Source organism: Neoarius graeffei, chromosome 26 (assembly GCF_027579695.1).
Source record: "Neoarius graeffei isolate fNeoGra1 chromosome 26, fNeoGra1.pri, whole genome shotgun sequence".
Lineage (NCBI taxonomy): Eukaryota > Metazoa > Chordata > Actinopteri > Siluriformes > Ariidae > Neoarius > Neoarius graeffei.
This window is the reverse complement of record NC_083594.1, coordinates 948,436-963,308: the sequence shown is the minus strand read 5'-3', so window position 1 is coordinate 963,308 and position 14,873 is coordinate 948,436. Positions and strand designations below refer to the sequence as shown.

The window sequence follows — 14,873 nt, the reverse complement described above, 5'->3', positions numbered from 1 at the left end:
GACGACCCGCTGATGTAGGCATGTTACCCAGCCTGACACAAAATATTTGTAGGCATCCAAACTCTTATACGCTTTCAGATCAATACCTGTGTATGGCGATGGGTTTTTAATGACATAGGTATACAGATCATGTGGGCCGAAGTCAGGTAAAGACGAGGGCTTCGTGTACTTCCGTACGTCAGTGAACAATCCTGGTGGAAGCAGGTAAACGTCGTTCTCTAAGCCTGCTAACCTCAATTTTTGCAAATACCTCTCCCTCTGCTCGCCCTGTAAATGCCCTACGTCGCTGGATGGTGAAGGTGTTTTCTGTATCTCGCTCCTTTTTCTTTTATGTTTTTCATTTGTCGCCTTCCTCGCATTCAAACTGATTCATTTGTCGCCTTCCTCGCATTCAAACTGATTCGAGCCGTGATGTCCAAAATAGCAGCCTAACGATGCATCACATGACTTGGTCACGTGGGTGAAAAACTTCAATAAAGGACCTTTCGCTGCTCAGCCATGCGACACAAACTAGTTCTTACCAATTGGGCCTGGGAGACAAAGGAGTAAATCTGGGCGTGTTCTCTGGGTGGGAGGGGCATACCCTCTCTCACTTGTCAATCACGGAGGCATATTCGACTGAAAGTGGGAACACTTGAATATGCTGTAAACAAATCAAAATCACAACATTTTTGTTTTCTTTCTTTTTTTTCTAAAGAGTGTTCAATCACAGTGTCTTTAGGTTTGTTATTTTTCAGGTGGAATGATTTTATTTCAGAAAATACTACGAAAGTGGTCAGAAAACAATCGCAATACCGAAAAACAATGATTTATCACCATAACAAATTCTTCTGTCCACCTGCATAATGTTAGCTCCAACCCTCACTGGACCCTGAATTACACAGGAAATGTAACTCATAACCACCTCATTGCTAGGATCGGGAAATGATTCTGGATTATCAGTTAATCCGGGCTTAAGGAACCCCAGTGTAAGGTGAATGTTAATTCTGTCCATAATGGAGGAGGAACGCTCACATTAATTATTCTCGCTCAGAAGTGATTCCAATCATGGAAAAGTACATGCGCTAGGGATCATGTGACCTTCATCGCAACAACTGCAAGTACGTAATCTGCATTAACATTTAATACTTAATGAGTTAAATATTCTGTATACTGAAGGAACAATCAGTTCAAAGAACAGACACATTATTCCAGAAGAGAAATATGTGATCTAAACGTTCTCTGTGGTGAAATGAAACAAACAACAGCATGAATTCTTCTATGCAATAGTTACAAAAGGACAGGTTAAAAAAAAAACCAAACACTAACTCCTTTACTGACCAGATTATGATTTCAGGTCTGAAATTTGGTGTGATCATTCCTTTTAGTAAAAAAACAACAACAACAACAAAAAAGACGTAAAAGAGAAATAACAGATTGCTTTGAAATCTCAGGTGGGATCTTTTTGTTAAATATTCCATTAGCCAATCATGTCTGTATGTGGAAGAGGGTAGATAGCACTTTCCTCTGAGTTCCATTACACCGTTCTGTTGTAGCCTGAGCAGCATCTTGAAAAGATGTGACAGAAGACAGAAGTTCACGTGCATCAGAGGACGCATGCGTCAGCCTTCACCCGATCCGTCATACGATACGGGGGAGCTGATGGGTGGGTGGGGATTGAGTTGGGAACTGACTGAATTGGGAAAACAATGCATTTTCTATCACTGATTTTTTTTTCAGGATTAAAGGTGAGTGTGTGTGATTAAAGGTGGCATTCTAGATGCAAGTGGAATCTGTTTCTATTCAAGACAAATCTGGTACCATGGGAGACATGAACTCCACGCAGGTGATTTTAATAATCTGAATGTGGAGCTCAGAAAAGCCACATAAAGCAGCCACGTAAGCGACTCTGAACACCAGGAACTTTCCTCAGAAACACTGATGTACAACCCCGATTCCAAAAAAGTTGGGACAAAGTGCAAATTGTAAATAAAAACGGAATGCAATGATGTGGAAGTTTCAAAATTCCATATTTTATTCAGAATAGAACATAGATGACATATCAAATGTTTAAACTGAGAAAATGTATCATTTAAAGAGAAAAAGTAGGTGATTTTAAATTTCATGACAACAACACATCTCAAAAAAGTTGGGACAAGGCCATGTTTCCCACTGTGAGACATCCCCTTTTCTCTTTACAACAGTCTGTAAACGTCTGGGGACTGAGGAGACAAGTTGCTCAAGTTTAGGGATAGGAATGTTAACCCATTCTTGTCTAATGTAGGATTCTAGTTGCTCAACTGTCTTAGGTCTTTTTTGTCGTATCTTCCGTTTTATGATGCGCCAAATGTTTTCTATGGGTGAAAGATCTGGACTGCAGGCTGGCCAGTTCAGTACCCGGACCCTTCTTCTACACAGCCATGATGCTGTAATTGATGCAGTATGTGGTTTGGCATTGTCATGTTGGAAAATGCAAGGTCTTCCCTGAAAGAGACGTCGTCTGGATGGGAGCATATGTTGCTCTAGAACCTGGATATACCTTTCAGCATTGATGGTGTCTTTCCAGATGTGTAAGCTGCCCATGCCACACGCACTAATGCAACCCCATACCATCAGAGATGCAGGCTTCTGAACTGAGTGCCGATAACAACTCGGGTCGTCCTTCTCCTCTTTAGTCCGAATGACACGGCGTCCCTGATTTCCATAAAGAACTTCACATTTTGATTCGTCTGACCACAGAACAGTTTTCCACTTTGCCACAGTCCATTTTAAATGAGCCTTGGCCCAGAGAAGACGTCTGCGCTTCTGGATCGTGTTTAGATACGGCTTCTTCTTTCAACTATAGAGTTTTAGCTGGCAACGGCGGATGGCACGGTGAATTGTGTTCACAGATAATGTTCTCTGGAAATATTCCTGAGCCCATTTTATGATTTCCAATACAGAAGCATGCCTGTATGTGATGCAGTGCCGTCTAAGGGCCCGAAGATCACGGGCACCCAGTATGGTTTTCCGGCCTTGACCCTTACGCACAGAGATTCTTCCAGATTCTCTGAATCTTTTGATGATATTATGCACTGTAGATGATGATATGTTCAAACTCTTTGCAATTTTACACTGTCGAACTCCTTTCTGATATTGCTCCACTATTTGTCGGCGCAGAATTAGGGGGATTGGTGATCCTCTTCCCATCTTTACTTCTGAGAGCCGCTGCCACTCCAAGATGCTCTTTTTATACCCAGTCATGTTAATGACCTATTGCCAATTGACCTAATGAGTTGCAATTTGGTCCTCCAGCTGTTCCTTTTTTGTACCTTTAACTTTTCCAGCCTCTTATTGCCCCTGTCCCAACTTTTTTGAGATGTGTTGCTGTCATGAAATTTCAAATGAGCCAATATTTGGCATGAAATTTCAAAATGTCTCACTTTTGACATTTGATATGTTGTCTATGTTCTATTGTGAATGTAATATCAGTTTTTGAGATTTGTAAATTATTGCGTTCTGTTTTTATTTACAATTTGTACTTTGTCCCAACTTTTTTGGAATCAGGGTTGTAACTTTTGGGCTCAAGTTTCTGACTCTCACACAGTCATGTCAGAACTGAATTTACGCAGAAGAACATGATGTATGTTGTAATTCTTGGAAAGCTGGTGGTTTTCTCATTCTCCCAGTTTCTCATTTCCCTCCTACGTGCCGTGAGTCGGCTCTCTGGCGTTACAGTTCTGCTGTGGTTCTGGGTTTCTCTCCATCATCACTGGCACGAACACACAGTAAAACAGGAGTTCAGAAAAAATGCCTCAGTTTACTGTGATAAAATCTAAAGAAACGGTCTGGATAAGTGTTCCAGCCTCAGAGAGAGAACCCGAGCTCCTTACTGCAGTGTTCTGATCAATAGTGCGACAGATCTCCTCCTCTGGAGTGTGAACCGTGATTTAAGACTCAACACTGACATGAAAACACTCGTATTTTTAATTACTGTGCTTTTTTTTTTACAAACTCATTCCCTTTCTGTGTGGAAACTGCACTTCACTTCAGTATCACCTGCAGTGAGACTGCCTTTATTTCCCTGTCTGAGGAGGAAACGCGCACACACACACACACACACACACACAGAGTCATTTCTCCTCAAATTGCTTTGTTGAGGTGTACGTGTGAGTGTGTGAGGTGTAAAATTGATTATAGATTTCTTTTGTTCCCCTACACACAGAGAGAGAGAGAGACCTTGCCTGCTTCCTTTTATCTCTTTCTCTTAAGACAGCTTAATTTTTTCACTTTCTCGTGTTTATGATCTTTACACTCAGCATTTTCTCTCCATTATCACAATAAACTCTCGTTTTTATTGCAGTCGCATAAAAAATCTCACAATTATCTCGAACATCATAACTGAATTTGTTTCGGTGTGATGATGTTAAACCCCAGACAGCACAATTCAGATGTTCACCTTTTTGCCTTTGATCCAATCACTGCCCAAATCAGATCAGAATCAGATTATATGTGCGCACAGAGACAGACAGAGAGATGGAAAAGTGCAGAAAGCCATCATTAATGATCATCATTTCTACATGAGACAGATTTATATTCTGTTTAAATGTTAAAAGTTCCATTAAACCAACAAAATTAATTTAAAATCAATAAAAATAATTTTGGATGTAATAAAAGCTTACAAAATTCTGCCTTTTTATAGTGCTAGTAAAAACACTAAAAACAGTGTCATAGTACACACTAATCAGCATCATAGTAAACACGCTAATCTACAAACTAGCATCATAGTAAACACGCTAATCTACAAACTAGCATCATAGTAAACACGCTAATCTACAAACTAGCATCATAGTAAACACGCTAATCTACAAACTAGCATCATAGTAAACACGCTAATCTACAAACTAGCATCATAGTAAACACGCTAATCTACAAACTAGCATCATAGTAAGTACGCTAATTATTGTTATTAATTTATTTTTTAAAATTCATGCTTAATCTCAGTGATTAAGCTGTTCAGTGTTGTTGAAATGCGACTCATTCCCGTTTCCTCTTGTGGATTGCGGACGTAAAAATTCCCCTCGGGTTGCGCTGACAGTACGAGTGTGTTGTGCAGATTGTCTCGGTCCGTCTGGAAGAGAGTGGTGAGCGAATGACACGTTTTCTCCAAATGATTAGAAAATTAATTGCTTCTTTAATTAAAGATAAAGCCGGTGGCTCCGTCAAGGCCACTCATGTGAGACTGAAGTCACTCTCTTTGTGTTCTTCTTCTACAAAGTCCTCGTTTATTCATTCTCAAAGAGAAACGTGGTGATTTTCTACACCAGGACACTGAGAGATTCCAGATTAAACACACTACAAGTGACTTTATCACTTTTATCAGTGCTTTAAAATGACTATTCCCCTCTGAGTGAGCAAAATCATTCATTCAGTGATTCGTTCTTTTTCTTTTCCACTTATCCACTGTGGGTTGTGGGTGAGCTGAAGCCAAAACCAGCTGACATTGGGCACGAGGCAGGGCTCACCCTGGACAGGCCTCCAGTCTATCGTGGGGCTAAAACAGAGATACACACAGCCACTCACACTCACGCTGATGGGAAATTTAGCCAATTGACCAAATCCATATGTTCTTGGACTGAGGGAGGAAACCAGAGACCCAGAGGAAACCCACATAGACACGAGGAGAGAACATGCAAACTCCACACAGGAAGACCCCTGTCAGATAATCACTACACCACCGTGCAGCCCGAGCAAAATAATTATTAATTTTAACAGGGAAGGAGAATAAATTACATTAAACTACATGTGATTTTAGCATTATTTACTCTAACTCTTATTTGTTTGCCAGGATGCTTATTTATTCTAATTAAAACGTTCATTTGTAGATAGCCTGTTTATTTTGGGTTAGCATGTTTACAACAATGCTACTTTATGGCAAATTAGTAACAGCAAAAATGCAAAAGATTTGTTTATTTTTTCCTTTAGGACGATGATGAATGTGCACAAAACATCACAGAAAGCGCAACTGAAGCTTCATCGTCATCCATGGAGGCCATGTCTCCATTCCTCAAGAAAAAAGCACACATCCTGGAAGTTCTTCGTAAGCTGGAGGAATCAGATCCCCTGAAGTTTCATCCATCTGCTTGCTATCATCATCATCGTCACACACAGTCGCTTTTTCCAGCTGAGGTGACAAGCATGGTGAACCCGAATCCACATCAACACCAGTGTAGACAGTCCAGTTCAGATTCGGATCTTCACGAACACACTCATGGCAGTGGTGATGGACAACAAGGCAGTCATGCATCTTTAAACTTTGGAGGTTGTCCATCTTGTCTTATCCTCCAACAGAGATCAAGCTTGGAGTTGCTTAAAGGTAATCAAGGACTCAGTGTGTCATCAGGTTCTGGTAAAGAAGAGACAAAAGGACAAATGTGGTCAGAAGAACGTGGCACTTCAGGACAGAGCACTGAAAAAACTCTAGCTATGGACAAAACCAATCAACCGAGTTCACAAGATCCAAAGAAAGACTGCAAAAAAAGACAATCAAGCAAGATATCACCTACAAAGTCAAAAGGTACCACTAAATATCACCACGATAACAAATCTGAAACTACTCCATCACCAAAAGGGGGGAAAATGAAGGAGTCTCTCAAAGTTGCCACACCATCTGCGAAACAAGATTCTGAACTCTGCAATAGAGACTTCTCAACCACTAAAGAAACTATAGTCTCCAAGAAGCCATCAGTTGGATTGTATTCTTCAGCTTCATTGCCTGAGAGAAGTACTTCAGCATTTTCACAGCAGCAGATGACAGAAAAAAATTCTACGCAAAGTCCAGCTTCCAAACCTTCAACATCAACACTCCTGAAGTTGCTCAAGATACCTTCAGCATCTGAGAACAATGCATTTCGCTTGAGTCCTCAGCTGACACGAAAGTCAAAAATCCCATGCAGGAATAACTATGAAATGCAGACACGGAAGGCGACCACAACAGAACAAACTTCCTGCTCTAAAACAGATCTGCACCCTGGCACCCATTCAGCTCCGACATCTCCACCAAATCCTGAGGAAACATCATCCGTCCCTATAAAAGATCCAGAGTTTAGTAGCCACTCTGCCCCTAAACCGAGCAAGGTTTCTAAAGCAGGTGCTCAGGCACCTCACTATGAAAATGTTGTTAGTCCTTCCACCACACCTACCAAAGACACCACAGAACTTTCTGAAAAGCAAAAAATGAATTGGAGAGATGAAAAGGTCCTTCATCCACTTTCCTCAGATTCATCAACGAGCACAAGTGACTCTTCTTCCTCCTCATCGGATCAGGACACAGACACAGAAAGTCCAGTTTGGCAAAAACCTGAGCACCATTTCAGTCTCCCAAACTCGTCATCTTCTGCAGATAAAGCCCAGAGGATGAGCTACCCCAGCATGAAAGATGGATATCATGAAAGAGAACCTCCAGGAGCATCTCCAAAGGGCGGCTCTTCGAGCGCGTCTCAGGTCGTGGTTAAGAGAAGAGACAGACAGCCATCAGTGCAAGACAGGAGAGAAATCATTAGCAGCTACAGTGAGGCGAGTTATCACCCATTCAAAGACCGTTTGGTGGTTCTCGGAAGACTGCAGAATGTAGAAGATATGCATCACCCAGGAGTAAAAAGGGGAGCACAAAGTAATGTTAGCAGATCTGCTGCATCCACTGGGAAAGGAGAACAAAGCAAAACAGCAGAAAGACAAATCGAGAGAATCACATTGGAACAGCGAAAACACACCGGTTCACTCGAAGGAAAATCCTATCCTAAAAATAGCTTTGGTAATTATCCTAAGATACACGCATCATCAGCAGTAGCAGACAGGAAGTACACCACAAAGCCAGACAGTCAAAAGACCAGAGCTGGAATGCCATCAACAACCTCATGTGAAACCCTTGTAGTAATGCGAAGCTATGGGAAGGGTTCCAAGCCCCTGAACAAAACAGTACCAAGTCCCCAAAGCAGCCCAACCAGAGGACAATCCAAGTCTCCGTCCAAGGCTGGAAATGCTTCTTCTTATCCTCGAGGAGTGAAACCAGTTCAGGAAGAGCATCTGAACCTTCAGAAGCATCTGTCACCCAAACTCACAGCTGGGAAGAAAAAAACTTTTACACATGTAGACACGTTCCCACCTCCCCTTCCATCAAAATCTGCACTCGACTCAGCCAAGTCTGCTCAAGACAAGAGACTTTCTGTCCCGCAGTCCTCCATTGAGCAGAAGGTCATGCGAGGAATCCAGGAGAACGTGCTTAAACTGCAAGAACAAGATCGAGGACAAGCTGTGGAAACAAAACAGAGAGCATCCAATGGGATTGCGAGTTGGTTTGGATTGAAGAAAAGCAAGCTTCCTGCCCTGAGTCGCAAACCAGAAATGTCCAAAATCAAATCAAATGCATCTTCATCGTCCACTTCCTCAGGAACGAAAGACATCTCAGGGGCCAAAGGAGGGTCCAGGAAGGTAGCAGAAAGTTTAAATATCTCAAAGCTCATGGAGAAGGCTGAGGATTTACGAAAGGCCTTGGAGGATGAAAGGGTGTACGTGAAAGGAGTCGGAATTCCTCTTGATCGTTCAGCGAGAGGACGCTCGTGTGAAGTTATCGTGGACCAAACGCAAGGTCAATTATCGCTGATGTACGCAGGCGTGACGGGTGACAGCTTCATGCAACAACTGCTGAACAGGTAACGAAGTGAAAAAGAGAAAATAGACAGGTGCTGAGACAGGTGCTGCAGGGTTACATGATCTCTTAAATTCTTTAACAATCCACATAAACCTGTCCTGGTATTTACTGTGGATTCATTCGAAGGAGAACTGCATGCTCTCTGGAAAAAAAAAAAACAATCGAAAAATTATGTTCACATGACGAGCTTTTATAAATACTGTGATCGTTTTGGAAATCTTGCTCAAACATTTGGCAATTATTACATTTCATAATACACTAATTGAATATTGGCACCTGCCTCCAGGTCATTAACAATTAATAACAAACTCCTGATGTTATTGACTGGGTTTTAAACTTCTCTGTGCTTTAATCATCATCATTCCTGCTTAATGAAGATTTATTGATGTATCATTGTGTTAAATTAAATTTGCATGCTGTATTTCCTCACAGGGTGGATGACAGAGGAGCATCCAGTTTTGGCATCATGCACAGACGTCTCTCCTTCGACTCGAAAAGGTCACGTCCTGTTTTCGGCCATCAGCAAAGCTCTGTCCGTCAAACCAGGAGCGGGGAGGAGATCAAAGTAAATACTGATTGACACTGAATGGGGATTGTAATTGTAATTCCAATCGAGGGGAGATACACGAAGTACCGTATTTTCCAGACTGTACGTTTGTCCAGAGTGTGAGCTGCTTTAAACTCTGTCCAAGAGACCAGAACAACGTGTGCACTGCTTTGTGGTAAAAATCACAATAATGATATTCATATTTTACATTGCTGCCAGAATTCAGAACGATTCTGTTTCCATATCTGAAGCCGTTGATCCCAAAATAGTACAACGGTCACAAGCACAGAGTCCATGGCTTACTGTGAATTAACAGTTTTCAGGGGTCTCCTTAGTGCCCCCGAGAGGATGGAGTTACTCAGATGATTAGCTAGTCTTAAGCTATGATTAGCTGTACTGTTCTGCAGCTTGTTAAAACATATAAAATAACGTTAGCCCTGTGTTCATTTCGTCAATTAGAGCCCAAGAGAAGCAACAAGGTTCATATGACTAAATCCCCTGATCCTCTCGCGCTTTTATTTATTCTTTATATGCTGTAATTTTAAAGCCACTTCATCTGATACTACCCTATAACTTGTAGTTTGCTATAAAGTCTTTCAGATTTTTTTTGATAAAACTGAGTGTTAATTTGAAGCGAACAGTCCAATCTGTGGTTGCATAGAGAACTCTATTACGTGGACGGCCATGGCACCTGACCTTGAGACGGTGTGAGACGCGGTCTGTCTTCTCCCTGCTACTTTTGCCTGAATGTTTATTACTCACTGGTGTGTTTTTGGTTTTATATGAAAGCGCAGATGGATGGCCGCACTAATGAACTGAGACTGCTTTGGGCTTGAATCGTGTTATTGCACTGTCTCATAAGCCTGTTTGGGAAATTGCGTTTGGGAGTTGACTGACATTGTGAATGTTGTTTGCTGTGAGTCACTATAATTATTGATGCAGTCAAGCACATGGTGTCATGAACGATGTGTGGCTGTCAAGTCGTTTAATTTCTGCTAACTTCCTGAGAGACCTCTATCATATTAAACGTCTGAGTGACAGTAAAAACACTAACTAACAGACATTAGTGTAACTGCTGGAGTTTACTGGAAACATGCTAACAAAGGAGCATATTAGAGTTACGCCAAACTTCTGACCTCATTTACAGCATAGACACTGATCAGAGTGAAACAGTCAGATATTTCTGGGATTATGTAGATGCTACTTTGGACTTCTGATCTACATTTTATTCAATACTTCTCGTTCAGAAAAACAATTCAACCCACAGCGAACTGAATTCTGCAGCTCCATCCCATACATGTCAACCTTTGGTCAATCAAACCTGTATAACCAACCTCCAAAATCCTTATTTCCCTTATAAAATCCGTATAAGATGCAAATTAAAATAATTTACCTAAAATTTGAATGATAATTAACAATGATATATCCCAGTTACTTTTTATTCAATATTAATAACAATAAACCTTCAGAATGAATTCAAAGCTACAATGTTTGACAAAAACACAAAGTGTCACTCTAATGTTCTGAATTGTACTCCATGACAGCTTTTTTAGCGCTCTGCACCAATACCTCACTAGGCTGCATGTCACAGCAAGTGTCTAGCTGTGTTGATCTCACACTGCAGTAGGCCAGGTCAGTGTGTCTGCATTCAGGTTCTTTCTGCTCTCTGTGTGTATCTTCCTGACTTGAGAGAAAACTCTCTCACAGTCAGCATTACTGTGGGGTAAACAGAGCACTGCCTAACTTGAACTAAAACGCCCACTACCTTGTGTTTTCTGTCTTTTCCAGTTGTTGGCATATCAGTTTTTGAGCGTGCAAATACTGTCATCAGTGGCTGATTTTGCCTTTGGCTTGCATTCCCCTGATGTTTAGTTTCGATTTGAAATGTTCTTTCACATCATACACTCCCAATGCTGCAACTTTGATGTCACGCACACACAGTGTGCAGTGTGCGTATTCTTCGTTTTTGGAGGCTGCCGGTTGGATTATGCCATTGAAAAGGTCCTTCCATTCAGGGTGTCAAGTCGTGTCAGTTTTGTTTGGTTATTTCTGTGCAATTTCCCCAACTTGAATAAAGGATTGTGGCATCTGGTGGAGGTTTAGGGTAACTGGACTTCACTCAAAGGATTCGACAAGACAACTGTTTCCGTTTCCTCTTTTTTTCTCTTTTTATTAAAGTTCAAGGCACATCCATAAAATTGCAATGGCAGGTGGATGGTAGAAACAGTTAACAGGTCTTTAGCACTTTAAGTCTTTAGTTCTCTCTTTAGCTCTTAACACTTTTCCTTTAGCTTTGTCTTTAATTTTCTCTTTAGGTGAAAAACCTTTGAAAATATAAAAATAGAAAAACCACAACAACAATTATTAACAGTTAAAATGCAAAAATGCAATGCTTCTGTGCAAAATACGCATGTAGAAATGCACTATGCAAATATGCCTCCTTAAATACTTATGCAAAATAGACATATGAGAATAAATATTTTAAACTACAAACCAGATAACACTTAAATATGACTGTAGAAAAATGAGATTTAACTACTTAGTATACACATTAAAATCACAAGGAAATAAACTACCAGAAGAACCAATACAACCACACAAGCCATAGCAGTACGCTCAATTTGGCCATTCACAGCTGCTTTAAGTAGCCCACAAATCCACTGCAACTACCAATACCATATAATGCAGATAAATCTTGCAATGAAGGAATCTGTGCCCAGGTTTATACTTAACCACACAACAATAAGACGCCAACAATGGAGTACAAACACTACGCTGCGTGTGTTCAGATAGAAAGCCCAACACCCAACACTGTTGCACGGCCACGCATTGTCAAAGCAAATACCAACCAAACACAGAGAAACAGCACAATAAATTTCAACATTAAATAAAGCAGAACAAAATACAAATGCTTACCGGCTGCCTCTCCAGTTTCCCAAATGCCACATTTGCACAGTGTTAGCTCGAGTAGGTCAGAAGCACAACAGTTTTAAAGTAACTCTTACCAGTCTCCCACCACCCCACAACTAATCAGCTGATTAACACACCTGTGAGCCTTCAGCTTGCAGCTCACACTCAGCTGCAACGAGCCCAGCTGCAATTAATAATCAGCTGACTGGCAATGCTCATTCCAGCCAATCAGCTGAGTTGCAGTGATCTCACTTTCAAACACACACTTTTTTTCCAGTTTTCTAAACACATTTCTCCCCTGTGTTTCCCAAATGTAAACAAACACCATTAAAAACCAGTTTGACTTTACACAGGGAGAAACCTACCGCTGTATTGTGCTTTGAATTTCTTTGCTGGAGTGCCCATTCAGAATCTTTTCAATCGCTAGTGAAAGTCGCTCAGGTGGAAATACGCGTTTCAAACAAAATGTTACTTCCCGGTTGGCGGGATTCTCGCAATGCGGTGTGCGCATGATCAAAAGTGGAACGAAGTCTCGCTACCACAAGATAACGCGCGATTTCATAAGACTCTTTACTGGCTGTCTGTGCTTTCTGTGGTGTACAGTACGTTTGTAAATGTTATGCGCTCTTTTATCATCGTGGGAATTGATTATAGCTCTAAATAAATATTGAAGTTTTTTTAAAGAATCCGTATAACTTTATTTGTACGCCCCTATACTATGCTTATTGAATCAAATCCGTATAAAATACGGACATTCCGTCTAGGTTGACATGTATGCCATCCGATCACTGAATAAATCAGAGTGCAGCTGTTCCTCCTGATTCACGGTGAACAGTCAGCACAGAGATGTTGTACCACATGACACAGATAGAACACGTGAAGCTTGCGGTTCTACAGAAGAAAAAAGAAGAATCAACGTCAGAAAGATGCAACTGAATATTAAAATGACCCAAATACATGCAGTTTGAGTCAGAAGGAATACATTTGTATTAAACAATTGTTTAATATTATACACAGAATATTTCAATGGTGAAAAATCCACATTTCATTAAAAATCATGCAGACCTGCATTTTGTCTTTATGAAATTCTCCCACAGGGTTAGGGTTAGCGAGATGGCTAATCAGCTAGCGCATACAAAAACACTCCTCTGTCTGGTACAGTTAGCTCCTACATCACCGGAATTAAGTTACAAATCTGAATTTATGAAGTAAAAATTGAAGCAAAAAGTGAGTGAGCTGCAAAAGTGGAGCCTGAATTTCTGAGTTTCCGACTGGGGTTTGTGATTTGGGTGTTGGATCTTTTGCACATTTTTTCGTATTAGGCGTCGTCTTTTCCCGGGTTCTGAGTACAGTGGCGTGGAATAAAACCGTGTGTGGTGTCATGAAAGTTGTTAATGTCACATGGCCATCGTGTGTCTTGAAGAAGAAGATGAAATATTCTTTGTTTCCACCTCATTCTCCACCTCCTTTCTCTCTCTCTCAGTGTTCAGAATCGAGCCGAGGTGATGACGTGACGTCTGATGAGAGCCTGCCTGAGTCCATCAGCTCGCAGCACTTTAAATGTGAGAACAGATTTCCAAATCCTTGATTCGGGTTTTTACTGGACATTTTGTCCTATTACTAGCATCCATTACTTACTACAACCATTTTACAGTTCCGTCCCAAACTGCAAAACACACACACACACACACACACACACACACACACTGTTCTAAGGAGATGTTTGATTGGTTAATATATGTAATTCTTATTGTATATATTTCCCATAATGCACTGCTAAAACAGTGTGTGCTCATTTATGTACAGCACTAACACATAACCACTAAAAAGCTAACATGCTAATTTGTAGCTTTCTGCTGGTTCATGCAGTATACACACGCGCGCGCACACACACACACACACACACACACACACACACGTGTCCACTGTCCCAGTTCATGTTGTTTTCCAAACAGAACGAACCCTGAACGCAGTTCTTGTATGGAACACCGGCGATTGGGACGCAGCCTGAGCCACACTGGACCACGGCTGCAGGATGACAGAACTATAACCTTTACCTCAACATTCATCTTGAGATTCTGACACAAATTGTAATTGGCTCTCGGTCTGATGGATCTTTTCCCCTCAGGCTGTGAGCGACACTACGCTGGTTTTGTCACTTAAATTTGTTTTATGTCACTTAATGCTCACCTCAGGAGGCCAATATGTGCACAAGGCCAATAAGTGTTGGAGCTAAAGTGCAGGTCGTTTATTAAAGAGCCGCAGTGTGAGCAGAACCACAACAGTTCCTGCTTCAGATACAACACGAACACGAACGTAGTACCACTCCGGATCTTACAAGAACTTCCTGTGCATGTTCATAACCACTTCGATTAAATATTTTGATATTCAGATCATTTTACACCACGGGCAGGGGAATCCCAGCTTCTGATTGGCCCGCAGATTTGCAGCATTGTTACACTTCTAAAACAACGTGCCTGTTACTGGGTTTGGCTGTAACCATGACAACAAGCATGAACAACTGTGTCAGTTATAGCTGTTAGAATCAGCACACGGCTCAGCAACAGTAAAACTTCTGTTTAATATTATTCAGAACATGACTATAAAAATAAAATTACAATTTGTTTTTTCAAGAACAGGAACAGATGAAATGAGAACATGTTTTTAAAATCATATCATGTAAATGATGAAACTGTGATAAGCGTTAGATAAATCTCCTGAATTGGAAAACTATAAATGTTCAGATTT

General features: G+C 41.0%; 1 protein-coding gene across 1 annotated transcript in view; it reads left to right on the top strand.

Annotated features, from left to right (window-relative positions):
* Positions 1 to 14,873, top strand: part of LOC132873918 (nck-associated protein 5-like) — an 88,201-nt gene that overhangs the window by 48,696 nt on the left and 24,632 nt on the right. The window contains exons 6-8 of the mRNA XM_060909743.1: positions 5,944 to 8,669; positions 9,101 to 9,233; positions 13,609 to 13,687. Of these exons, the coding sequence (XP_060765726.1) occupies positions 5,944 to 8,669; positions 9,101 to 9,233; positions 13,609 to 13,687 (2,938 nt within the window). The remainder of the gene's footprint in view (positions 1 to 5,943; positions 8,670 to 9,100; positions 9,234 to 13,608; positions 13,688 to 14,873) is intronic.